The sequence below is a fragment of the Mustelus asterias genome, chromosome 12, assembly GCF_964213995.1.
Source record: "Mustelus asterias chromosome 12, sMusAst1.hap1.1, whole genome shotgun sequence".
NCBI lineage: Eukaryota > Metazoa > Chordata > Chondrichthyes > Carcharhiniformes > Triakidae > Mustelus > Mustelus asterias.
This window is the reverse complement of record NC_135812.1, coordinates 4,172,820-4,200,757: the sequence shown is the minus strand read 5'-3', so window position 1 is coordinate 4,200,757 and position 27,938 is coordinate 4,172,820. Positions and strand designations below refer to the sequence as shown.

The 27,938-nt window shown below is 47.7% G+C and overlaps 2 protein-coding genes across 3 annotated transcripts in view; both read right to left on the bottom strand.

Moving 5' to 3' along the window:
• eral1 (Era-like 12S mitochondrial rRNA chaperone 1) overlaps nucleotides 1-27,938 on the bottom strand; it is a 682,619-nt gene that overhangs the window by 391,975 nt on the left and 262,706 nt on the right. The gene's annotated exons all lie outside the window — the stretch shown is intronic.
• ppm1da (protein phosphatase, Mg2+/Mn2+ dependent, 1Da) lies at nucleotides 261-27,661 on the bottom strand. The gene is made up of 6 exons (XM_078224620.1): nucleotides 27,229-27,661; nucleotides 13,254-13,500; nucleotides 12,060-12,184; nucleotides 7,586-7,776; nucleotides 3,886-4,125; nucleotides 261-2,922 (listed from the first exon to the last, which is right to left on the bottom strand). Exons 1-6 carry the CDS (start codon nucleotides 27,593-27,595, stop codon nucleotides 2,488-2,490), a joined length of 1,605 nt encoding a protein of 534 aa, XP_078080746.1. The 5' UTR covers nucleotides 27,596-27,661; the 3' UTR covers nucleotides 261-2,487.

The following is a 27,938-nucleotide window of genomic DNA, read 5'->3' as shown; positions in this document are numbered from 1 at the left end:
GGGTCGTCCACATTCGAAACATTGGCTCTATTCTCTCTCCACAGATGCTGTCAGACCTGCTGAGGTTTTCCAGCATTTTCTGCTTTTGGCTCAAAGTAAAACTGCCCGTTTCATTTCAAGAAAAGCCTCTGCTGTTAACCAATCATGCTGCTGCTTAAAGCAACCAAGGGTAGCAACACTCCACCATTATTTGGTGTCACACTTGAGCACAGTGGCAAGGGATTGAAATACAGTCCTGTTGGAGAAGTAAAGCAAGGATGACAGTGGTTCCGATAAGAGAGCAGTTATTTTATTTAGCAAAACAGTAGAGTAACGATAGGCTAATACTTGGAAACAGAGCTTTCAAATATATATATATACATATATATATTATTACAAAATTAGTAAAACTCCCTTATGTAAATATAGCAGCACCATCAATGATTCAGGGTAACATGCCCTCTCAACAACAATGGAGAACAAACAGGTCGAGCAACAAGTTTTGCAACGCACCACACAAGATTTATTTCCTCTCACCCCCTTTCCCCACCATTGTAAAAAATAAAATTAAAAAGCTCTGGATGAGGAATAGGAGGCCAATCAGCCCCTTCAGCCTAGTTCTGTCATTCAGTTGGACCTTGGCCAGATCAGAACAGCTCACTGCTTTGTCACCCTTCCATCCAGGGAGGAGAGATTTTCTAATGCATCACAGCCAAAAGATGGATTCACAGACAGGCATTTCCCTCATATCCCCAATGCCCTCTTCCCTTGCCCCACCTCAAACCAACAACATGTTTTGTGATTTTACTATCCTAGCCACAATTTGTTTTTTAATATTTTGGAAAAACAGGCCAGCGATCAGTTAGTGCAGAACCAAGGGGGGAGTCTGGATGCCAGACTGTAATGTGTCATGCAGTTCATGGTACAGCCTTTTTGCCACATCTGTAACCTCAAAGACAAAGAGAGCCCACACCCAGTTTCCTGGACAAAAGCCAAAGGATGACTAAAAAGAGAACACCTACACCTGAGCCTGAATCCACAAATGTAAAATGTTGTGACGTCTGCCAGATCGAACAAGCATCTTTGGGTTGTCAAAATACCCTTTCATTTCACTAAACTGCTCAACAAAAAAAGAGCACTGGCCATAAAAAGGAATAAATGGCATTTAAAACTTGTATTTAGCACCAGGTGAAAATGTTTCCAAGTGCCACGTGAAATTCATTTAAAAGTATTATTTTCTGCTTCATGAGCATTTGTTTCCTGGGAGAAATTCCCAGTCAAAATAGTAATTGGTTAAAAATGCCCACAAAGGCAACAAGACAGATTCTTGTAGACTTTCTAAAAAAAAAACAGGGAAATGTGTGGAAGAAAAGGGCTGAACACCCCCTCCATGGCTGACTTGGTGGATGCTGTATGTGTGGGCACCAACAGGTCCCGCTTGCTGGGGGCTCCCACTGTTACTCACACCCCAGCCAACCATCCCACGGTTCCTCTGGTTTAAGCTCAGCACCCAAATCTAGTACCATGAGATCAGATCTCTCCACTGAAGCCCGAGTAACATGACATGCTGGTGAAGTAAAAGGAGCAATTACTGGAACCAAACCACAGAGGAGCCCAGCAAGGACAGGAAGATGTATTCAAACACCGGCAAATCAATTAATCTGCCTTTCATCTCGATCCCTGCGCAAGCCACATGGCGTTTAACTGCCACAGCTCCAATCGGCAGACCCTGGAACATTGCAGTTCAAAAGCACCACAGAGCGTGGCGATCAGTTGTAACGACACAAGTGAGGGCACCATCCCTAAACTCTTAACTGAACTCTCAACCACCAATCCTGAGCCACATCACACATGGGGGCTCAGGTGTCACACGGTAATCACAGCAACTTTGCACACATTGGACATGGGAGCCAGATCTAACTGGCTTTGGTCATTGGTGGACTCCAGCCTGCCATGCCAAACGGTTCCGAAACTTGACGCCAGCAATCGAATCTTTCCCTGGGATCAGCCGGTGCAGTAACGAAACAGAAACTGTCATCAGTCTGTGCTGGAATCCCAAGTGTTAGCTGGGATAAATGGGTTGGGGGGAGGCTGGGGGTGGGGGGGACAGAGGAGATTACATCTGGTCAAGCACAAGATGCACAGGAATGGGGAGAAATAACCTCATCACTCAATTCTCCAAATCATTATTAAGTTCCTTAAAGCTTCCCAAGAGTTCTCAGATGGACAGCAAGAGGAGGGGAAGGGATGGTGAGAGTTTTAAAAAGCACACAGGGTGCAAGGGAATAAAATATCAAGTAAAATTGCTAAAATGCTGCAGAAATATTGCTATTTTACAAAACAAATAAAAATGTACAGACATCAATAGAATCAAGGATTAATGGGGTCTTTCTTTTTTGCATTTCTTTACAGATTTAAAAATAATTAATAGGTATCAAAGGCCCTTACGACCTCCACCTCACACCATCCCTCCACTCACAAACCACAGGGGCCCTGATGTGCTCCTCATCAGCACACACAGATAGTCTTTCTGTGCTGCTGCAGCAGTGGGTTCCGCAGTCTCCGCTGGCCCCTCAAGCTCCTCCGCATCACTGGTTTCTCAAGGTGCCTGCGCCTGGAGGCAAGCGCTGGGCTCCCAGCCATCGACTTTGCTGACCCCGCTGCCCCTGCCCCACTGCTGCGCCCATGACGGGGCTTTAGTCTCTTGGAGGCAGAGACTGGCGTTGCCCCATTCAGCTCCTCCAGCGTCCTCTTGAAACTGGTATTGGCCCAGGATGCCCTCCGTCCCTCCCCCACTCGGTTCTCCGCAGATGCATCTCCCGGCTCCATCGGTGCAGTGATAACGGCAGGAGGTGGTGAGCTCCTCCCACACCCCACATCTCTCCTCGTCAGTACAGGAACAAAACCAGAGCAAAACCAGCGTGGAGATAAGTCATCCGAAGCCTAGAGAAGAGAGAAAACAAGAAAGGAGGGAGACAGCGGCATTAATCAAAGATACGGTTTGCATTTCCATAGCACCCTTCACCACCCCAGGATGTTCTAAAGCGCTTTACAGCTAATAGATTGCTTCTGAAGTGCAGTTACTGCTGTTATGTTCGAAACATAGCAGCCAATTTGTACATAGCATGATCCCACAAACAGCAATACGATCATCTGTTTTTGTGACATTGATAGAGGGCTATGTATTGGGGAGGTTAGTGAGAACTCCCCTGCTCCACTTCCAACGTCGCCATGGAATCTTTTACATCCACCTGAGGGGGCAGCTGGGGCCTTCATTCAACATCTCAAAGCCCCGCCGACAGCGCTGCGTGGCCCCGGTGCCGCCCCGAGGTATCACCTGGAAAATGGAGCTCAAGTCTCCAGAATGGGGAGACAAACCCACTTCTGACTCCAACACAAGCTCAAACCTGAGCCATGGCTGACATTTAAATTTGATGCATGAGATTTGACACATTACTACATTAAACATATATTCTTATTCGGTTTCGGCACTCAATAGTCAGTGCAACAGGTAATCTGAGCAGTTCTTCCCTTGCACCAGCTTTCACTGCTCCCTTAACTGCACTGCTGCAGCCTTACTGCATGACTCCCCTCCTCAAGCCATTAAAGGTCATCAGCTCGGCCTGTTTGTAAGGGAGGTTCAGAGTTCATAAAGGTGAAGCCAGTACTGGGCTGTTCAACATGAGGGCATGGCTGCCGAGCTCCAACCCACCACACCTTGTCCAACTCACTTGGGTGAGATCTTGGAGGGAATTGCCACAGAGAGCTCCAGCCAAAACTGAACCACTCCGAGCATGATCTCACCCAGGTCAGATCTGGCACAGCAGCCCGGCGCTTAATTCAACCACCCACGGGACACAAGAGAAGTCCCAAGTGCTCGCATGACACAACCCCCACCCTGCCTACCTTTGGTGATGGTGTGCTGCAGGGAGATGAGGAGATGAGACAGGATTCCTCCATCTGGTGGATCGAGCCGCTGGTCAGCTTGAGCCGCAGCTCCTCGGAGCACAGCCGCTCACAGCCCTGAGAGGGCGGATCGATGCAGATCACCACAGCGCTGGTGTTGTCAGCTCGCAGCATCCGTTGCCGCCACCGACCCAGGGCACGGGTGACCAGGAGTCTGGCTCCTGTTGGTCCTGTCTCCTCCTGGCAGAACAGGAAAAGGAAGAATTTTTTTTTAATGAATTAACTTTTTGACCACAAGTCCTGTCCTGACGCAGGTGACTGAGTCAATTTTTCCCTACATTACCCTACATTAAGACTGGGATTGATTTTACTATAAGTAATTATCCACCACTCGAAATAACCCTGCCTTCATCAGAAGACTTGTCTCTCAATCTAAGTTCCATTTGCTACAGATCATACAGACACTTGTTTTAAAAAACTCTGTTCTATTCCTTTCTCCCTTGTGTTCTTTTTTATTCTTTCATGGAATGTGGATATTGCCGGCACGGGGAGAACGTGCGAACTCCACACACACCTCAACAAGCCAGTATTTGTTGCCCATCCCTAGTCGCCCTTGAAATGAGTTCCTTGCTTGGCCATTTACGAAGGCAGTTAAATCAACCACATTGCTCTGGGTCTGCAATCACATGTAGGCCAGACCCGTAAGGATGGCAGATTTCTTTTCCAAAAGAACACGAGTGAGCCAGCTAGATCGGTACCACAATCAATTACAGTTTCCATCGAATTCCCACAGTTCAGAAGGCAGCCATTCGGCCCATCAAATCTGCACCAACTCTCAAAGAGCATCTTACCCAGGCTCACCCCATCCCCGTAACGCGAGCATTTATCATGTCTAATCCACCTAATCAGCACATCTTTGGACATTAAGGGGCAATTTAATATGGCCTATCCACCTGACCTACATACCTTTGGACACAGTCCAAAGATGTGCAGGTTAGGTTGATTGGCCATGCTAAAAATTGCCCTTAGTGTCCTGAGATGCGTAGGTTAGAGGGATTAGTGGATAAATATGTAGGGGTATGAGGGTAGGGCCTGGGTGGGATTGTGGTCGGTGCAGACTCGATGGGCCGAATGGCCTCTTTCTGCACTGTAGGGTTTCTATGATTCTATGACCAAGGGGAAGTTTAGCATTGCCAATCCACTATCTTTGGATTGTGGGAGGAAACCCATGCAGACACGGGGAGAACGTGCGAACTCAACACACACATCAAATCTGCATTTCGCCTAGTCCTGATAACTTTTCACCCCCTTATCAAGAATCTATCCACCTCTGCCTTAAAAATATTCAAAGACTCATGGCCCTCAGAAAAAAGTCTCCTCATCTCTGTCTTAAACAGATTACGCTTATTTTCTAACAATGAGTGACCCCTAGTTCTAGATTCTCCCACAAGAGGAAACATCTTTTTGCACATTCACCCTGTCAGGACCCTTCAGGATCTTATATGTTTCAATCAAGTAGCCGCTTACTCTTCCAAACTCCAAGCCTAGCCTGTCTAACCTTTCCTCATAAGACAACCCATCCACTCCAGATACTAGTCTAGTAAACCTTCTCTGAACTGCTTCCAACATATTTACATCCTTCCTTGAAAAGGAGACCAATACTGTACACAGTACTCCAAACGTGGTTTGGCCAATGCCCCGTATAACTGAACCATAACTTCCCTACTTTTGTGTTCTATTTCCTTTTAGCTTGCTTCCTCTTCATATCCATTCAGCTCTCTATATACTCTACTTTTCAGATCTCCTTAAAACCAACCTCTTTGACTAGGAATTTGGTCATCTGCTATATTATCATCTCTTGTGTCTTTCTATCTTGTTCAATAATGCTCCTGTGAAACGCTTTGGGATACTTTATTATATGAAAAAGCGCAGTATAAATGGTGTTGTGCTTTGTGGTGGAGTTCCACATTCTTATCATTCTCTGGGAAAGAACTTCCTCCTGAACTCCCGATTGGATTTATTAGTGGCTATCTTAGGCAGATTCTCACTTACCCGCTCTTAAATTCTAAAGTGCCTGTCCCACCCGAGCTTCCTATCTCGGGCCGAGTGGCACTCAAGAAACAAAGTGTCCCTGGCCCCAGCAGCCAAGTGTAAAAGGAGCGGAGTGAAGGAGGACACCACCACCCCCCCCCCCCCTTTTTTTTGTGGCACCAGCTGCAGTAAAGCAGGTCAGTTTAAAGGTCCCATTGAAAGGGAGAGGATAAGTTTCTACGGCAAGTGAATGGGATGTGGGGGTTCGGACATCAGCAGAGGGAGAACTCCTGCGCGGGTGGGTGGCGTCCCATGTGGGACTCAGCCTGGGTCTTTAAAATAGTTAGTGTTATTTTCCTGCTAACTCTTTCAGAGTAACTATAGGTAAACTGGCAAAAGCATACAAAGTCAGTGGTTGGATGATTCCCAGCGCAGTGCAATAGTCTAGGGGAAGTTAACCTTTCGGGACAATCGCCATATAAACACTGACCTGGGAACTTCTGAGAGGGATCTCCCAGTGTACCTTTAGGCTCCCTGTTCCCAAATCTGACGCTGGGGAGCCAGGAAGCTATTTCTGAACCTCAGTTCTGGTCTCCCCAATGAATGGAAACATCTTCTCCACATCTATCCTTTTGATCCCCTTCAAATTTTAAAATATCTATCATCACTCAGTCTTTGCTTTTCAGGAGAAAAGAGCCCCAAGTCTGTGCAAACTTTCCTGATAGTTATAATCATTCAGTTGTGGCATCATCCGTGTCAATCCTTCAAGTGCCTCTGTGTCCTCTTTTTTCAAATATGGACAGCAGAATTGTACACAGTATTCCAAGTGTGATCTAACCACTTGGTTCTCAAATATTATTAAAGAGCCCCATCTAAATTAAAATACCGTATATTATCGATAATATAGAAGTGCTGCATTAAAGAGGGCTTTAATAATGCTTTTAGGGAAACAGTACTTATTTTCGTGCCACTCGCCCCCCCCACCCCCAGCAGTTCCCCTCCTAGGTGAGACAGTCAGCCTTTTCATAGTCACATTCTGCTCCCACATTCTCATCATTTCATGACCACCTCTGCCCCCAATTGTAAAGTTGTTACCGACCCCAGTTTGAGAAGCATTCACCCTTTTTAATTCTTTCATATGATGTGGGTGTCAAAATGCCATCAAGAAGCTGCCTTCTAGAACTGCTGCTGTCCATATAGTGCTTACAGTGTCAGGGAGGGAGTTCCAATGAAGGAAAAGCGATATATTTCCAAGTCAGGATGGTGGGTGGCTTGGAGGGGAAGTGGTATTCCCATCTGCCTGCTGCCCCTGTCCTTCGAGGTGGTAGAGGTCATGGGTTTGGAAGGGACTGATGAAAGGACCTTGGTGAGTTGCACAGTGAATCTTGAAGATAGTACATGCTGCTGCCACTGCGTGTCAATGGTGGAGGGAGTGAATATTTAACATGGGGGATGAGGTTCCAGTCAGGCAGGCTGTTTTGTCCTGATCAAAACAGGGCTGTGCAGAGTACTCCAAATGTGGTTAAACCATGCAGAGTACTCAGAATGCGGTCTAACCAAGATTCTATACAAGCTTAACATTACTCCATTGGTTTTCAAATTTAAAACCATACCCAGAGACATTAAGGAAAGGGGGCTGGCTGTCAGGTAAAGAACCCCAAGTTCTCACCAGCAATTGCTTTCTGTCCTCATTGTCATGGCAGATGGTCACTGCGTCCTGAGCCGGGATCATGTTCCACAATCCGTCACTGCCGAGGATGATGTACTTGTGCTCGCGGCAGTTGATAGTGTGAACGCTCGTGTCTGGTTCTGGTGAGACCACAAACTCACCACTGTAAAAATCGTAACTCCAGAGGTCACCTGCAAAAGGGAAGACAAGACCATAAGCCCCGGGAGAGTGACTAAAAATCGTCCCACCGACAGAACAGAAAGCTCCGTCTCGAACTCCACTCCCTCACTACAAGTGGCTACAACTTCATCCCTCACTCTCTCCCCTCCCCCCAAAGGTCAGTCAGTACAACACATGCCCATGTTTAACATTTTAACAACGTCACACTAATGTAGCGTGCCCCATTGCAGCCACAATTTATACCATTGTTACAACAACTTCCATTTATTTCAAATCTTTAATGCAGCAAGGCACCTCACAAAAGCGGAACAGGTTTCCATAAGATTGGTCAAAGAGATGGGTTTCAAGAGGCAACTTGAAGCAACAGACAGGGGTTTAGGAAAGGTCGAGGGAGGAATTCCGGTGTTCCAGGCCTTTGTAGCTGAAAGGAGGGCCATCAACAGTGGAACAAATAACTGTGGCCTTAGGACATTTTATCGGAGTAAAGACATGATGTAATATAAGCTCTTTGTTACTGCTGTACAGCATACAGAAAAACTCCAAAGGCGATTAGGACAGCAGCTAATCAAAGCAACATGCATTTGTTATTCTGCATCTTAAACCCTTATACACTCAAAAATTCTCCTCTTGCTTTTTCTTTTACACATGCAACCCTCTGCATTTAGTGCAAGACGTGGGCAGTACTCTTGCCTGTATGTGTCTAAAAGGTGCATTCAGGTTCCACTCCACAAAATTGAGCACAAAGCCTCAACACATGACAAGAAAATAAGAAACAGGCATGGGAGTAGACCATCTGGTATTGAGCCTATTTTGCCATCCACTACAATTGTGGCTGATCCCAGCTTCCCACCCACTCCCCATATCCCTCAATTCTGCTAAATTGATCTTTAGTGTCCCAAGATGCGTAGGTTAGGGGATTAGCAAGGTTAATATGTGAGGTTGAGGATAGGGCCTGATTAAGATGGTCTGTCAGAGAGTCGGTGCAGGATTCTATAATTTCTATCTCAGCCTCAAATACATTCAATGACTGAGCATCCACAACCCTCTGGGGTAGAGAATTACAAAGATTCACCCTTTGACTGAAGCAATTGCTCCTCGTCTCAGTCCTAAATGATCAGCCCCTTATCCTGAGACTGTGCCCCCAAGCTCGAGATTCCCCAGGCAGGGGAACCATCATCTGTGTCTATCCTGTCAATCCCTTCAGAACCTTGTATGTTTCAATGAGATCTCCCCTTCTAAACTCCAATTGACCCAATTTCATCAGCTTCTCATCGTAGGACAATTACTCTCATCTCTTTGCTGTAGTGTCTCCAATGAAAGTATAACCTTCCTTAACAAAGTAACCAACTGACAAGTACTTCCGCTGTGTCATTATTGTGTTACAGGAAATGTGGCATCTTATTTGTGCTCAGCTTCCACAAACAGCAATATGATAATGATCAGATAATGTGTTTTAATAATGATGCAGGATAAACATGGACCAGGACACTGGGGATAATTCCCTGGTTTATCATCCGATAATGCTGGGAGAGTTTTTTTACATTTCTCAGAGAGAGCAGACAGGGTGTGGTTTAATATCTCATCAGAAAGATGGCACCTCTGACAGTGCAGCACTCCCTCAGTGTTGGCACTGGGAGTGTCAGCCTGGATATGGGGCTCTGGAGTAAAGCCTGAATTTTCTTGCTCAAAGGCTGGACAAAGAACAGTACAGCACAGGAAACAGGCCCTTCGGCCCTCCAAGCCTGTGCCGCTCCTTGGTCCAACTGGACCAATCGTTTGTATCCCTCCATTCCCAGGCTGCTCATGTGACTATCCAGGTAAGTCTTAAACGATGTCAGCGTGCCTGCCTCCACCACCCTACTTGGCAGCGCATTCCAGGCCCCCACCACCCTCTGTGTAAAAAACGTCCCTCTGATGTCTGAGTTATACTTCGCCCCTCTCAGCTTGAGCCCGTGACCCCTCGTGATCGTCACCTCTGACCTGGGAAAAAGCTTCCCACTGTTCACCCTATCTATACCCTTCATAATCTTGTATACCTCTATTAGATCTCCCCTCATTCTCCGTCTTTCCAAGGAGAACAACCCCAGTCTACCCAATCTCTCCTCATAGCTAAGACCCTCCATACCAGGCAACATCCTGGTAAACCTTCTTTGCACTCTCTCCAATGCTTCCACGTCCTTCTGGTAGTGCGGCGACCAGAACTGGACGCAGTACTCCAAATGTGGCCTAACCAGCGTTCTATACAGCTGCATCATCAGACTCCAGCTTTTATACTCTATACCCCGTCCTATAAAGGCAAGCATACCATATGCCTTCTTCACCACCTTCTCCACCTGTGTTGCCACCTTCAAGGATTTGTGGACTTGCACACCTAGGTCCCTCTGTGTTTCTATACTCCTGATGACTCTGCCATTTATTGTATAACTCCTCCCTACATTATTTCTTCCAAAATGCATCACTTCGCATTTATCCGGATTAAATTCCATCTGCCACCTCTTCGCCCAATTTTCCAGCCTATCTATATCCTGCTGTATTGCCCGACAATGCTCTTCGCTATCCGCAATTCCAGCCATCTTCGTGTCATCCGCAAACTTGCTGATTACACCAGTTACACCTTCTTCCAAATCATTTATATATATCACAAATAGCAGAGGTCCCAGTACAGAGCCCTGCGGAACACCACTGGTCACAGACCTCCAGCCGGAAAAAGACCCTTCGACCACTACCCTCTGTCTCCTATGGCCAAGCCAGTTCTCCACCCATCGAGCCACTTCTCCTTGTATCCCATGAGCCTTAACCTTCTTAACCAACCTGCCATGTGGGACTTTGTCAAATGCCTTACTGAAATCCATATAGACGACATCCACGGCCCTTCCTTCATCAACCGTTTTTGTCACTTCCTCAAAAAACTCCACCAAATTTGTAAGGCACGACCTCCCTCTTACAAAACCATGCTGTCTGTCACTAATGAGTGCTTTTACTGAGCCGCGGCCATAGCCTTTATAAAACAAAGTAAAATTAAAACAAACACCAGGTTATTCAAGACGAAGGCAGACAATGAACAGAATCCACAAGAGGATAGCCGAGTTCCGCACACGAGGACGGCCTCAACCGGGATCTTGGGTTCATGTCACACTATCTGTAACCCCCACGACTTGCCTGGGCTTGCAAAATCTCACTAACTGTCCTGGCTGGAGACAATACACATCTCTTTAACCTGTGCTTAACCCTCTCTCCACTCACATTGTCTGTACCTTTAAGACTTGATTACCTGTTAGGACTCGCATTCCAACCATTATCTTATAATTGAGTTTGTGTCTATATATGCCCTGTTTGTGAAACGAATCCTGATGAAGCTCCGAAAGCTCGTGCTACCCAAATAAACATGCTGGACTTTAACCTGGTGTTGTGAGACTACTTACTGTACCACAAGAGGGCAACAGAACTGATGCACGGGATGAACTGCCGATGCAATGTGCTGAATGTCCACCAGATGGTAGCAGCGCTCACACACTAACCAAACACTAACCTAATACCAACATGGACAAGTCTAGGCAAGTTCTCCTAACAAGCCATACAGCCCCTCCCTATCCCTCTATCATATCCCACAGCGGAAATAAGGGCCATGATTCCAACAGCACCTCACACTCTGCCAAATAAAACTTTTCCTTCGAAGGTGGGAAGTGGGGAAGCCCAGTTTTACATCCCGCCAATTTCCCCCTTTTAAAGCCCCTGGCAGAATAGCCCCTTCCCTCAGTAGAAAGCACCAAGAGCCCATTGCTGGGGTTTCATCCTAAATAGTTATTCAATTGTGACAGAGAGGAGGGCAAACGACATCGCAGCAACTTATTGGATAATAGCCACGGTGGTCTGGCTACTCAGCTGTGGAGGGCCTCGCAGTTAAACCTATCCCCACCTGCACACCTTCAGGCTGAGGTCACTGAGTGAGGTGGGGGGGAGGTGGGGGGGAAATGTAGAGAAGAGGGGACAGACCAGGCTTGTTTCAGCCCATTAAAGCAGTGGACTGGAGGCCAGTGTACTGTGCTATCACTGCCTTGAGTAGTAGAGAGGAGTCATCTCTCTACATTTATATCCCTGTCAGTCAGGTCTGGATTATGTAACTATCCTCCACTCACTGCATTTTAGTGGCTTTTAATCAGGAAAACTTTGCTGTAGTTTCAGTCACTGGTGCTGTTTGCTGTAATCCGGAGAAATTCTGTCACAAGTCACAGCTCCAACTCATTATTGACACAGCACTCAGTTTGTTTCATCGTGTCCCTTCCCAATTACTCACCCAGGGCTCTGGCCACAGCCAAGAAAGGGATCTGGTCGATCACTGTACTGCGCCGCACAGGACCATTGTGGGTTAACCGTGGCCTCTTCCACACGACACGGTTCACTCCAGACTTGTTGATGACACTGTGCGGGGGAACCAGAACTGAATTAAAACCCATTCAGACTCTGTTCAGACAGAGTTTAAACCAGACTCCAAAGGCAGGGTGGAGGCCAAAAAAGAGGGAGGAAGAAGAGTATCGGGGGGGGGGGGGGGGGGGGGGGTGAGAGAGCAAGAGCGCGAGAAAGTCCTCTTTGCCACTCTTCCCCACTTAGAGAAGCAATTGCCAAGAGCAAAAAGTAAAGGAAAAGTTTATTTATTAGGCACAAGTAAAGCTTACATTCACGCTGCAATGAAGTTACTGTGAAATTCCCCTAGTCGCCAACTCCAGCACCTGTTCGGGTCAATGCACCTAACCAGCACGTATTTCAGACTGTGGGAGGAAATCGGAGCACCCTGAGGAAACCCACGCAGACATGGGGAGAATGTGCAAACTCCACACAGACAGTGACCCAAGCCAGGAATTGAACCCGAGTCCCTGGTGCTGTGAGGCAGCAGTGCTAACCACTGTGCTGCCGCTGAAATCATGGGTTTCCTCTGGGTGCTCTGGTTTCCTCCCACAGTCCAAAGTTAGGTGGATTGGCCATGCTAAATTGCCCCTTAGTGTCAGGGACTAGCTAGGGTAAATGCATTGGGTTATGGGGATAGTTCCTGGGTGGAATTGTGGTCAGTGCAGACTTGATGGGCTGAATAGCCTCCACCTGCACTGTAGGGATTCTATGATCCTTGTTTCAGAGCTGGAGGAAGCGGGTGGGTGGTGTTTCTAATTGGAGCTCTGTAAAAGATGAGATGATTGGGCTCTCTGTGTTGCAGCTGACTTGAAAATCAAATTGGAGGGGAATTTGGCCACACAGTTAAAGATGTATAAGGAGTATAGTAGGGGGCTGAGAACACAGCCTTGTGGGGCACCAGTGTTAAGGATGATGGTGGAGGTGTTGGTGCCTATCCTTACTGATTGTGGTCTGTGAATTAGGAAGTTCAGGATCCAGTCACTCTTTCCATAGTCCCAGGGTAACCACCCACCTCCACAACACCAAGAGACTGACCCCAGGTCAATGTCAACTCCTACCGTCTCCCAGGTCCCACGGCACTTACCTCCCTCCGAGCCCCTCGATCCGCTCCTTCTCCTTGGGAAGCTCAGGTTTGTGATCTTGTGTCACCTCCAGGGCCTGCACCACTCTGTCCCTTTCATCCTGTCCTTCACTGGAGCCATCCTGTGCACCCAGCACCACACCCGAGTCTCCCACGTGGGCCACGTACATCTTGTTGCGGCAGATGATGACGACACTGGCTGTGGTACCAGACGTGCTGGGCAGTCCGGTCATTGTCTTTGGCCACTCCGCTGTGGGGATGGAGGGAGAGAGAGAGAGCGCGGTAAGAAAGGCAGGAAAAGAAACAAATTGCCTCTCCCCCACCCTTCATATTCCAACCAGTCCTCTCACTCGTATGCCCACCACAAATCACACGGTGAACCCCATCACACTCAAACCTTGCAAAGACCAATGAACCACTCCCCTCAGTAACACAGCCACAACTCACTGGGCCTTAAGAGTTAGAAATGCAGGCTGCAAGACAAGCCCCACGCCAGATTTCAACCTCAGAATCTGCACCAGCATTCCCAGAGGTACCTTGTACCCATGCCCATATGTCTATCCCTGGCCTGCTGCAATGCACAGTAAGAAGTCTCACACCAAGTTAAAGTCCAACAGGTTTATTTGGTAGCACAAGCTTTCGGAGTGTCGCTCCTTCAGTTGAGAGTAGAAACTTGATGTCTGTGTTGATATGCGCAATCTTCTTGGAGATCCTCTCCACTTGAAGCCGGCAGTTTGCGGTGTCGATGGTAGCCATGATGTGGAGATGCCGGCATTGGACTGGGGTAAGCATAGTAAGAAGTCTCACAACACCAGGTTAAAGTCCAACAAGTTTATTTAGCACAAGCTTTCGGAGTGTCGCTCCTTCTTTAGGTGAACACTCACCTGAAGCGCACTGTGCTTACCGCAGTCCAACGCCGGCATCTCCACATCACTGCTGCAGTGCTCCACTGGAGCCCAATTCAAACAGGAAAAAACAACACCTCATCTTCCGATTAGGCACAATACAGCCTTCTGGACTGAACATTGAGTTCAACAACTCCATCTTAAACCATCACGCTGCTGCCCCCACCACCACACACAGCTCCAACCCTTCCCACTTGGCCACCCATCCCAAGCCACTGATACCCACATCCCAGAAAGAATAAAAAAGTGTGATTTTATCCTGATGCAATATGCACCACCACCACCCCTCCCTCCCTCACTTTGACATACTAATTTCAGCATTGCTCATCCTGACTGAAACAAAGGTACTTCTTGGAACAACAAAAACAATGAACCCCACCCTCAGATATCTCACACTGTCCGCCGCTCTGAAAAACCACATCCCTGTGAGCGGATGAGAACTGTTAGAAGATCCGCCTCGGAACCAGGCAGAGGGCATTCAACATCCACATTTAGAGCTCATTCTCTCACACAGCCACATCAACCATGGAAGGTTCAGGGCGAAACACCCCAGGACTGGCTGTGTAAGCTGTCCCCACAGAGTTTAAAAACAGGTTTAGCACACACACTCTCAATTTAAACAGCCTGACTCATCAGGGTCGCCTGAAATGTAAAATCCAGACTGACCCTCCTAGTGCAGTACTACGTAGCCCACCTTTCCGCACTGTCAGAGTGCCACACTATTGGAGGACGGCACCAGGGTGTTGGAGGGGGGGGATGGCCGCATTTCCAGTGGGTCAGTAACGGGACGGGGGGGGGGGGGGGGGGGGTAGCAGTGGAGATGCCAAACTGACGACAGGCACACCTCTCAATGACACACATCCTGACTGGTCATTGCCCCATGTGGTGCCGGTTTCATCTTCCACAGAAAACGTGGACAGCCCTCAACCACTTGAGAACGGGCATGGGAAAATGTGGCAACTCGCTCCACAAGTAGAACATGGAGATCGGTCCAAATCAAGACCAGTGCTCACACACCGAACTCCTGCTCTGAGTGTGCCTGTGGCATCACAATCATTTCTAGTGCGTCAGCTGAAGCTGTTGAATAGATTGTTAAACCTCAGTATCAAACTACAACTGCTTCCCCAGCCACACAAAATGAAGGTGCCCCTTCTGGTGGGCAATAAAGATTCCACAGGCTCCATTAAAATCAGTAGCAGATCACCTCATCATCACATTACCCTCTCAATGCCCCATCACCCTTTGCTCACTGACCTACATTAGTTCCTACTCAAGCAATGTCTTCATTTTAAAATGCTCATCCTTGCTTTTGAATCACTCCATGGCCTCACCCCTTTCAGCTCCACAACACTCCGACATATCTGCACTTTTCCAAATCCATACTCCTCTGCGTTCCTGATTTTAATCACTCCATCACTGACGGCCGTGCCTTCAGCTGCCTGGGCCCTAAACACTGGAATTCCCTCCTCAAACCTCTCACTTTTCATAAGGTGTGCCATAAAACCTACTTTTGGTCATCTGTCCTGATAACCTTGTGCTCAGAGCAAAATTTTGGTTCACACTTCTGAGAAATAAAGGATGCATTTTGTATTCATTGATGGGTTGCGGGTGTCGCTGGCTAGGCCAGCATTTATTGCCCATCCCGAGTTGCCTCTTAGAAGGTGGTGGTGAGCTGCCTACTTGAAGCACTGCATTCCATATGGTGTAGATACAGTGCCGTTAGGGAGGGAGTTTCAGGACTTGACGCAACGACAGTGATGGGACGGTGATATACTTCCAACTCAGGATGGTGAGTGACTTGGAGGGAAACCTCCAGGTGGTGGGGTTCCCATGTGTCTGCTGCCCTTGTGCTTCTCAAATGGTAGCAGTCATAGGTTTGGAAGATGCTGAGGAGTCTTGGTTAGTTCCTGCAGTGCATCCTATACACACTGCTGCCATTGTTTGTCGGTGGTGGAGGGATTGAATGTTTGTGGATGGGGTGCCAACAAACGGGCTGCGTTGTCCTAGATGGTGTCAAGCTTCTTTTCAATTTGTCACATGTATTGGTATACTCTGAAAAGTTTTATTTCTTGCGTGCTATACAGACAAAGCCGCTCAGAGTACAGAAGTAGAGTAGGAAACAGAGTGCAGAATGCAGTGTTACAGTCATAGCTAGGGTGTAGAGAAAGGTCAACTTAAAATAAAGTAGGTCCATTCAAAAGTCTGATGGCAGCAGGAAGGAAGCTATTCTCGAGTCGGTTGGTACATGTCCTCAGACCTTTGTATCTTTTTCTTGATGGAAGCAGGTGGAAGAGAGAATGTGCGGGGTCCTTGATCATGCTGGTTGTTTTGCCAGGGCCCCGGGAAATGTAGACAGAACCAATGGATGGGAGGGTGGTTTGCGTGATGGACTGGGCTGCATTCACAACCCTTTGTAGTTTCTTGCGGTGTCAGTCAGAGCAGGAGCCATACCAATCTGAGACACATCCAGAAAGGATGCTTTCTACGGTGCATCTGTAGACGTTGGAGAATCGTAGCGGACATGCCGAATTTCCTTAGCCTCCTGAGAAAGTAGAGGCGTTGGTGAGCTTTCTTAACTATAGTGTCGGCGTGGGGGGACCACGGCAGGCTGTTGGTGATCTGGACGCCTAGAAACCTGAAGCTCTTGACCATTTCCACTTCAATCGCTGTTGAAGTAGACAGGGGCATGTCCTCCACCATGCTTCCTGTAGTCAATGACTATCTCCTTCATTATACTGACATTGAGAGAGAGATTATTGTCATCGCACCAGGTTTTCTATCTCTTTCCTGCACTTTGTCTCATCATTGTTTGAGATCCGACCCACTATGGTGATGTCATCAGCAAAATAGAGTTGGGGGGACTTTGGCCACACGGCCATAGCTGTTTAAGGAGGATAGTAAGGGGCTGAGGACATCGCCTTGTGGGGCACTGGTGTTAAGGATAATTGTGCAGGCAGTGTCGTTGCCTATCCTTACTGGTTGCGGTCTGGAGTGTTATTGGAGCTGCACTCGTCCAGGCAAGTGGAGAGTATTCCATCACAATCCTGACTCGTGCCTTGTAGACAGTGGACAGGCTTTGGAGAGTCAGGAGGTGAATTACTCGTCACAGGATTCCTAACCGCTGACCTGCCCTTGTAGCCACAATATTTGTATAGCTAGTCCAGTTTAGTTTCTGGTCAACAGTAGCCCCCCAGGATGTTGAGATTCAGTAATGATAATGGTACTGAATGTCAAGAGGTGAGGTTAGATCCTCTCGTTGGAGATGGTCATCGCCTGGCACGAATATTACTTGCCACTTGTCAGCCCAAGCCTGGATATTGTCCAGATCTTGCTGCATTTGGACATGGACTGCTTCAGTATTCGACAAGTTGTGAATGGTGCTATAACACATTTATAAAAGTGGTTAGCATTCTGGGATGTTCCAAGATCGTGAAAAGCGACAGAAATACAAATCTTTCTTGCTTTAGTTCAGGGTGTCATCAGTATCCCAACACTGGGAAGTGCAAGGGAAGGAAGGAGTTGAAGAAAGAAAACTGGGTCTCCCCCCACCCCCCCCCGACCCCCTCATACAACCTGGTTGGGCTGAAATGGCCCATCCTGTACATATTGCAGTAAAAAATGCCACATAAGATTTTACACGACAAGGTCTATTTACCTATCCGCCATTTATTGAGATTATGAAATTTATCTGCCATTGGAAATTATCCACCTCATAAGCGCCCCACTCCATTGGAATCTATGCCAGGGTGAGGAGGGGGTAAAAGAGGACCACAACAACCCCTCCCAAACCTTTGGGCTTCTGCGTCAGGCCACCACTATGAGAAGGCAAGAAGAAATCAAATAAGAATATGATGCCATTCAGCCCCTCGACCCATTCAATTGGGCAAGAGCTGATATCATCAGCCTGCCTTGATTCAATATCTTTAACACCCTTAACCTCAACGAGTTTCATAATCTCACATCTGAAACTTTCGATCCTCGCCTCCTGCATCATTGCGCATGTGGGAGGGGGTTGGAGGAAGAGTTCAAGATTACCACACCCCTTTGTGTGAAGAAATGCTTCCTGACCTCACCCCTGAACAGCCTGCCTCGAATGTTAGCATTCTGGTCCCTCATTCCAGAGCTAAGTTTCTCTTGATCCACCCTCTTAAATCCTTTAATCAGCTGAGACTCCTCAAATCGGGTCACCTCATCATCACGATCTCACCCCTCCAAGCCTGCCAACAAAACCTCGTGTGTCAGTCTCACCCGAGGATACGGACATGGTCAGAGGTGGCAGGGCACAGCAGCCCCAGTAGAGGGGGGCTGTGGGCAGCAGGAGGGATCGTGCGTGTCACTGCTGAGAAGAGCCACAGTGGCTTGAACACTCAGCCCACTGCGGAGTGACTCTCTGGTGGCACTACTCTCCTCGAGCGATGCAGAACAGCCACGCCTCAATCCACAAATTCCAGCAAACCAGGCTGTGGCATGTCAATATTATTCATTGCCAGGATATGGCAGTCATGGCCAAAGCTGGCATTTACTGCCTACCCCTCACTGCCTTGAAATCAAAGGCATTTCTATAGTGCCTTTCAAGACTTCACCAGATGCCAAAGCACCTTACAACCAATGAAGTTTCTCACAACTGTAATGTGGGAACGATGGCAGATGATTTGCACATAGCAAGATCCCACACAGATAAATTACTAGAGTGAGTGTTTTATTGATATTGTTGGTGCTGATTCTTTTCCTCCAGCTTGTTATTCTTGTTAGTGGCTTGAATACATTGGCGGGGAATGCTAGGCCACTTCAGAGGGCCACTAAGAGTTAACCACATTGGTGGGGATGAAGTCGCTTATATTCCTAAATGTATTAATTATTTGTCTTATTGAGGTTTTTGAGCTTGGTTCTGTGGGCAGCACTGTTGAACTCTTGATCTTCTGAGGTAGTGTTGCATTGTCAAAGGAGCCACTTCTCGCATGGGCATAGGGTGAGAGTGGGGTGGAATATTTACCCCTAAAGCAGCACTTAAAACAAAGTACCTGATCATTATCACATGGCTATTTGTGAGAGCTTGCTGTGTGCGAATTGCTGCTGTATCTCCTACATCCCAACAGTGACTACACTTCATAAAGAACTTCACTGGCTTCAAAATACTTTGGGACATTGCGGTTGTGAAAGCCACTACAGAAGTGCAAGTTTTCCTTGAAGGGCATCAGTTGTCCTTCTCTCAAGGACTTGAAAGAACCAGTAGGATATTTACAGCAATCTGGCAGTTTCCTGGCTGCTTATGCTGACACCAGCTTCTCATTTGCCAATTTACTCATTTTTTTTGCCTTTAAAAATCCTTCTCAATATCCAATCCCATTTGTAGTCAGTGTCAACAGCTCAACATCTGCACAAATCATCCTTCTGGGCTGACATTGCTCCCCACACCAACACCATCTGAACAGATTGACCAATCATTTCCCTTTAGTTGGCTGTGGGATCTTGCTCTGCACCATCTCTACAGTCACACGGAAAGGAAGGGGCGTAAGCAATAAGGAAAGAGTGTGCGCAAGAGGCCAGACAGAAACACAGACTTGCATTACTTCAAGCGTAGGAAGCTGTTGGAGTAAGACTATGTTACAAATGTGGGAGGGCCAGATTCACTGTGATGCAAACCATGCAGTGTAAATAGAGGTGTGTGACAGATCACCCAAAGGGTAGAGGGGAACAGAGAGAGTCATTGGGAGAAGTCACAGGTAACGCTGGGATGGGGCTTCAACCTACCAAATATTCCAGTGTCAGCAGGACAGCTGGACTCTGCACCAAGATCAGCAATTTGGTGCACAGACTTGTGTTTTACCTGGGCCAAAGAGCAGTGCAGAGATGGCAGTATAACTTCCATCTGCCAGCTCCATCTCACTCAACTTCCAAGAGACAGAAATCCAGCCCGTCCCCGGGATCCGTTCTTCTTCCCCCTTTGAGAGGGCAATTATCAAACAAAATTCAACACATTTTTCACACTTCTGTGTTAAATTTCATCTGCCATATATTTTTCACCTGCCTGTCTCCCTGTGATATGCTACAATTCTCCTCCCTGTTTACGTTTCTGAGTTTCATGTCATCATCCCAGCCACATAATGATATATATGGACAGGTGACCAAAAACTTGGGTTAAAGAGATAGGTTTTAAAGAGCATCTCAGAGAGAGAGCGCGAGAGAGAGAGAAGATTAGGAAGATAATTCCAAAGCTTAGGGTCCAGGCAGCTGACAGCATGGGTACCAATGCTGGAGGGATTAAAATTTGGGATGTGCAAGAGGTTGGAACTGAAGAAACATGGAGATGCGAGTTTTGGAGATTGCAGAGATAGGAAGGCACGAGGCCACAGAGGAATTTGAACAAATGGGTGCAGTGTCATTACTGGGCACGAGGCTGAGCTTTCGATAACCTCCACAGCTGGATAAACTGGTCTGACCGGCCATGGCCTACACTCCTACATGGCAACTTCCCAGAAAGATGACATATCAATTATCTGACAGCAACTCAGCATTAGAGTGAAAAGAGACAGCTATTATTTTCCAATCATCTTAAATCAGAGACGTCCGGTGACCAACGGTTCCATTCCTTGTTTACTTCATCAAACCCTGTACTAAATCTTCCCTTCGCCAAGGCAGCCTTCAAGACACACGACAATGTAGAATCGTCGAGCAGAAACTGATAACCAAGTTCCGCACACATGAGGACGGCCTCAACCGGGATATTGGGTTTATGTCACATTATCTGTAACCCCCACAACTTGCCTGGACTTGGAAAACCTCACTGGCTGTCCTGTCTGGAGACAATACACATCTCTTTAACCTGTGCTAAGTGCTCTCTCCACTCACATTGTCTGTACCTTTAAGACTTGATTAGCTGTAAAGACTCGCATTCCAATCATTATTCAGTAAATTGAGTTTGTGTCTTTATATACCCTGTTTGCTGTTTGTGAGCAGATCTCGCACTCACCTGACAAAGGAGCAGCGCTCCGAAAGGTAGTGGCATTTGCTACGAAATAAACCTGTTGGACTTTAACCTGGTGTTGTTAGACTCCTTACTGTGTTTACCCCAGTCCAACGCCGGCATCTCCACATCATGACTATCCTGAATCCTCAGACTGTGACCCCTAGTTCTGGGTCCAGCTTTGACAAAGGGTCATCTGGACTTGAAACGTCAGCTCTTTTCTCTCCTTACAGATGCTGTCAGATTTGCTGAGATTTTCCAGCGTTTTCTCATTTGGCTCCGGGTTCTGGACTCCCCCCACCATCGGGAACATCCTCCATGCATCCATCCTGTCTAGTCATGTTAGAATTTTATAAGTCTCTATGAGATCCTCCCTAGTTTCTCTTAACTCCAGTGAAAACAATCCTAACCTAGTCAATCTCTCCTCATACATCAGTCCCGCCATCCCCAGAAACAGCCAGGTTTGGTCATTGGGAGCTCCCCCAATCCCTGAAGTTAGATTAAAACAGAACATGCTGGAAAAATCAGGCAAGTCTGGCATCACCTGTGGAGAGAGAAATGTGATGGATTTTAGATTGTGTAAGAAGGAGTGGAGCAGAGGAGAAGTTCAGTGATAGGTGGGAGCTCAGAGAGATTGCAACAAAGATCTGAGGGCACAAGACAGAGGAACTGTTAATGGCAGTGTAAAGGTCTATGGGAGATGCTGATAGTGGCATTAAGGTAAGATAACAGAATGTGTTAGAAGGAGAACAAAGGTCAGTGCTCAATGGAAACAAAACTTAGGAACAAATAATGGATGGCTGTGCCGAGTTGCTTTGGGACAAAAATGAATACATTTTTGAACAAAAAAAGGATTAAGAAGGAAGAGAAAGGTCGCAGTCTAAAGCGACAAAAACAGAAAATGCTGGAAAATCTCAGCAGGCCTGACAGTATCTGTGGAGAGAGAATAGAGTTAATGTTTCAAGTCTGTTTGTCCTTTCGTCAACTCTGTCTCAGATTGCAGCGTCCACAGTATTTTGCCTTTATCTACACTCAAGTTGTTGAATTCAATGTTGAGTCCTGAGGGCAGTAATGTGCCTAATCAGAAGGTGAGTTGCGTTGGGCTTCACTGGAACACTGCAGTAGGCCAGGGGCAGACTTTTGGGCATGGGAGCAGCTTGCTGAGTTAAAATGGCAATTAACCGAAAGGTTGGAGGACATGCTTGTGGGCTGAGCAAAGGTCCTCCACAAAGTGTTCACCCAGTCTGCATTTAGTCTCCCCAATGTAGAGGAGACCACATTGGGAGCAGCAAATACAGTGGACCAAATTGAAGGAAGTGCAAATGAAATGTTGCTTCATCTGAAAGGAGAGTTTGGGCCCTTGGAACGTAAGGCGAGAGGAGGTAAAGGGGCAGGTGCCATGGGGAGGGATAAAGCGACGATGGAGATGGGGAACAGGGTGTCCACTTCTCCCTGGGGGTGAGCCATCCCTGTGGAAGGCTGATGGGGGCAGAGGGGTTTCATGGTGACTTCATGCAAAAGTTGGCTAAAATGGCACAGGACGATACTTTGAAATGGCAGAAACGAGTGGTGTGAAAGGCAAAGACAAAAGGGACCCCAGTCAGGGTTCTGAGAGGAAGGGACGAGGGCAGACGTGTGGGAAATGGGTTAAACTCAGTTGAGTGCCCTGTTACACTCAGAGCGGGGGGAAGAGGAAGAGAGGAGGAACGACACCTCAGTTAAGGTAAAATGCAGACAAAGAGAACAAAGAAAAGTACAGCACAGGAACAGGCCCTTCGGCCTGTGCTTCTTACTCGGTCCGTACCCTCTATTTCCTCCCTATTCGCATACCCATCCAGATATCTCTGATACAGCCTCGAACAGCGCGTTCTAGGCACCCACCACTCTCTGCGTGTCAGAAGTGTCGTTTTCAAAGGAGACATCACCAGAACAGATACAACTGAGGGGGATGGAATCCCTACAGGGAGCAAGGTGTGAGGAGCTATAGTGAAGGTAGCTGTGGGAGTCGGTGGGTTTGTAATGAATATTGGTGATCAGTCTATCACCAGAAATTGAGACGGTGAGGTCAAGGAAGGGAAATGTTGGAGATGGACCATTTGAAGGTGAGAGGGATGAAAATTGGAAGCAAAATTGGTTTATTTTTTCCAGGTCCAGGCAAGAACATGAAGTGGCACTGATCAATGTAAGAGTTGGGGGAGGGGCTTGATTAGAACTGGAATAATGTTACACATATCCTACAAAAAGCCAGGCATGATTGGGGAATACCCATAGCCACACCTTTCACATAAAGTTAAATCTCACGGGATCCAGGGTGAGGTATCTAAATGGATGCAAAATTGGCTTCTTGACAGAAGCCAGAGGGTGGTTGTAGAGAGTTGTTTTTCAAATTGGAGACCTGTGACCAGCGGTGTGCCTCAGGGATCAGTGCTGGGCCCACTGTTGTCATTTATATTAAGGATTTGGATGAGAATATAGGGGGCATGGTTAGTAAATTTGCAGATGACACCAAGATTGGTGGCATAGTGGACAGTGAAAAAAGTTATCTCCGATTGCAACGGGATCTTGATCAATTGGGCCAGTGGGCAGACGAATGGCAGATGGAGTTTAATTTAGACAAATGTGAGGTGATGCATTTTGGTAGATTGAACCAGGGCAGGACTTACTCAGTTAATGGTAGGGCGTAGGGGAGAGTTACAGAACAAAGAGATCTAGGGGTACATGTTCATAACTCCTTGAAAGTGGAGTCACAGGTGGACAGAGTGGTGAAGAAGGCATTCGGCATGCTTGGTTTCATTGGTCAGAACACTGAATACAGGAGTTGGGACGTCTTGTTGAAGTTGTACAAGACATTGGTACGGCCACACTTGGAATACTGCGTTCAATTCTGGTCACCCTATTATAGAATGGATATTATTAAACTAGAAAGAGTGCAGAAAAGATTTACTAGGATGCTACCAGGACTTGATGGATTGAGTTATAAGGAGAGGCTGAATAGACTGGGACTTTTTTCTCTGGAGCGTAGGAAGCTGAGGGGTGACCTTATAGGGGGCATAGGTTTACGGTGAGAGGGAAGAGATACAAAAGTGTCCAGAGGGGCAATTTTTTCACACAGAGGGTGGTGAGTGTCTGGAACAATCTGCCAGAGGTAGTCGTAGAGCCAGGTACAATTTTATCTTTTAAAAAGCATTTAGATAGTTACATGGGTACGATGGGTATAGAGAGATATGGGCCAAATGTGGGCAATTGGGATTTAGCTTAGGGGTTTTTTTTAAAAAAGGGCAGCACAGACAAGTTGGGCCGAAGGGCCTGTTTCCATGCTGTAAACCTCTACGACATGCAGGAAGAGAGACAAAGGAGAAATTTGTTGAGTGACATACGTTCAGTCAGGGGGAGGAGAGTGGTGTGGATGGTGATAGTTCAGTCATGCCTCTGCTCAAGAAGAAACAGAGAACCCTCAGACTCTCCTGGAGGGGGATGGTGTTGCAGAGAGATTGGACATCGATAGTGAAGAGATGGGGGTTAGGGTTTCTAAACTAGAAATTGTTGATATGACACAGGGCATCAGAGGAATCTTGAATGTAGGTGGACAGAAACTGGACAAGGGGAGAGAGGATGGAGTCAAGATAGGAAGAAATTAGTTCTGTGGGACAAGGACAGGTTAATACAATGGCTCTATCATGGCAGCCCTGTTTGTGGATTTTGGGAAGGCGGTAGAAGCAGGTTGTGGGGGAGGACTATGAGCTTGGAGCGAGTGGAGAGAAGATCACCAGAAACAATGAGGTCAGTGACAGTCCTGGAAACAATGGTTGATGTTTGGTGGTAGGGTCATAATCCAGGGGGAAGTAGAAGTGAGAGTTGGTGCTCTACCTCCGAGAAAGACGTCAGAACACCAGACAACAACAGTACAACCACTGTCTGTAGGTTTGATAACAAGGTGAGGATTGGACTTGAGAGAAAGGAGTATAACAATTTCAGGAAGAGACACGTTGGAGTGGATGAGAGGGGTAGAGAAACTGAGGTGGCCAATGTCATGTCGACAGTTCCCAATGGAAGATCAAGAGAAGGTAGGGTGGGGTCCAGGTAGAGGGAGAATACTGGAGGTGGGTGAAAGGCTCCATTGAACTCCTGCCCAAAGAGGTGAGCATAAAAATCACAGAATTCCCACAGTGCAGAAGGAGGCCATTCAGCCTATCGCGCCTGCACTGACGTCAATCCCACCCAGGTCCTATACCCCACCCCTCGTATTTACCCCGCTAGTCTCCCTGACACAAAGGGGCAATTTAACTTGGCCAATCAACCTAACCCATCTATCTTGGGAATGAGGGGAGAAACTCTCAGAGACACGGGGAGAATGTCTGTGTAGAGTTTGCACAGTCACCCAAGGCCAGAATCGAACCCGGGTCCCTGGTGCTGTGAGACAGCAGCACTAACCCACTGTGCCACCAGGTTGATATGGTTTTTTTTACCACTATGGTTTCATGGTCATCATTAGACTTTTAATTCTAGATTTTTTTTTCATTGAATTCAAATTTCAACATCTGCCATGGTGGGATTTGAACCCAGGTCCCCAGATCATTACCTTGGGTCTCTGGACTACTAGTCCAGTGACAATACCACTACGCCATCCGCTTCCCATGAGCATGGAAACAAAGGCAATGGAAGAAGAGTTCATCATTGCGCCAAGCCAGAAATTCATTGAAGTGGGGTGCAAGGGGATGAACCTGAATCTTTTGCTGAGTACAGAATGTTCAGGATCAGAGGGGGGCAAGTTGGAGGGTGTAATTAATACAGGGCAAGGGCTGGGACTAGGAAGAGGAATAGAGATCAGAGGGACAGGAAGATGGGTATTGGAATCAGGATACCCATTTGGCCAGGGTTTACTGTCTGAGCATAGAGACGCCCCCCCTCCTCCTATTTTAGTAACAACCTCCCGTCCCCTAGCAGCGGCCACCCATGGCAACCCAGAGGTCCCGCCCCCATGCTTTCCCATTGGTCAACCCGGGCAGTACATCTCCACAGCCGATTGGCTGAGAGCCATGCCAATCAGATCAGGCGGCCCCGCCCACCGCGCGGCAATTTGTTTCAAAAAAAAGTCTGAACATTCCATGGGCAAAGTAACCAATTCCGGGAGTGACAAAAACTCTCAAATCAACTCACCCCCATCCCAATAAACCCCAGCAACAAGACTGCACATTGTGTATAAATATAAAGGACACTTAGAATATTGGCAATTCAACAAGGTAGCTATTTCCAATGGGGACGTTATTATTCAAACCCAAATCAACAAAACCCAGCCCGGCTAACCTCAACTATTTGCATCTTACAGCTGCCACTCTTGTCCTTGGCTGAAATTGCTTCCTTTCCATTTGTCAGATTGCGATCATTTGCAACTATTTTACTTTTTTTAAAATCCCAAGGCAACAAACTTAACGAACTCAAACCCAATAGGAAAGTCTGAATTGTTCACTCGACGCTTTGGCGCCTTGGAAACCAACCGTCACTTTTAAAAAGAAACGAAAGGAGACTCTGTGGCTCCAAGAGCCGGGAAAGTATCATTCAGATTGAATTCTAAACTATGGCACGTCAGGGTTAGTGACAGCCTGTTGTGTAGAGGCGACTCCCCAATTAGATTTTGCGGCAAATAATCTACTTTATTGTGTCAAAAACCCTCTCTGATCATAATTTGTAAAATATTACGCAAGATATCTTCCTATAAAACTAGTCAGTCAGTAAATGTGGTGAAACAACTTCACAATATGCTGGACGAGTTACTAACTGTATGAAAAGGCAAATGTGGAAATGTTCCCCAGGATCATGCAGTGTTAGAAGTCACTACAATCAGCTGGGAACATTTCTTTTATCTGGAAATTCACCTGCAACAAGCAACCCTCCCCCCCGAGTGCCTCTGTTGAAACCAGCCGGCAGCGAAACCGCAGCAACTCCCTACACAAAGCCGGCCCGGGTTTCATTGCAGAGGCGGGGCGGTGTAAGGGGAAGGAGGGGTGCGGGGCCGCGCGGGGCCGGTGTCTGACCCGAATGGGGAGATTGTTACTAGCGGCAATGTGACAGCCCCGGCCCGGGGCTGCCCCAGCCCAGCCCGGTTACTCACGCAGCTTCTTCCACATGGCATAGTGACAGGCGATGAAGCCTTTGCGGATCGCCCCCCGGAACTCCTCGGGATCCTCCGACAGGAAACCCCGCTGCTTCTTGATACATTTCCACAGATTGTCACGGGCGAACACCGCCGCTTCCCGGCCGCCGTGCCCGTCAAAGACGGCGAAGAATGCCACCCCAGGCCGGGGCCGCTGCTCGCCGCCGCTCCCCCCCGCCGGGGCCGCTTCCTCCTCCTCGCTCTCCGCCTCGCCAGGCTCGGCCTCCGACTCGATCACCACCTGGGTCACATCCTCCATGTATTTCCTCCCGCCCTGGTCCGAGTGCACACTGACCCGCAGCGAGAAGAGGCTGTGGGCCGCCATTCTACGCCGGATCGCGGGCCGCTTCCCTCCCTCGGCCTGTGTCCCGGGTATTGTTTATCTGCCCGGCGCTTTGGGCATGCGCGCTGAGGACAAGGCGACGTCAGCATGTAGACAGACGCGATTACGTCAGCGCGCAAACAACCGGGCGGTGACGTCACCTGGAGTCGGAACGGCCGCATGATCCGTGACGTCAGTGCGTGGCCACGTCGGCCACACGTTAGGCAGCGTGACTCCGCCTCACAACGTACCGAACGTGATTGTGTCATAACGCACAACCTGTAACAGCCTCATCAACAGGTGGCGCCAGTTTGTAACTGGGGCAGGTTGGAGGGGCTGAATGGCC

Coding starts and splice junctions, on each gene's coding strand:
- ppm1da (XM_078224620.1), bottom strand. CDS start 27,595: ATGGCGGCCCACAGCCTCTTCTCGCTGCGGGTCAGTGTGCACTCGGAC. Junction 12,185..13,253: donor ATCGAGGGGCTCGGAGGGAG/GTAAGTGCCGTG, acceptor TCCCCCGCACAG/TGTCATCAACAAGTCTGGAG. Junction 2,923..3,885: donor GCAGCACACCATCACCAAAG/GTAGGCAGGGTG, acceptor TCTCTTCTCTAG/GCTTCGGATGACTTATCTCC.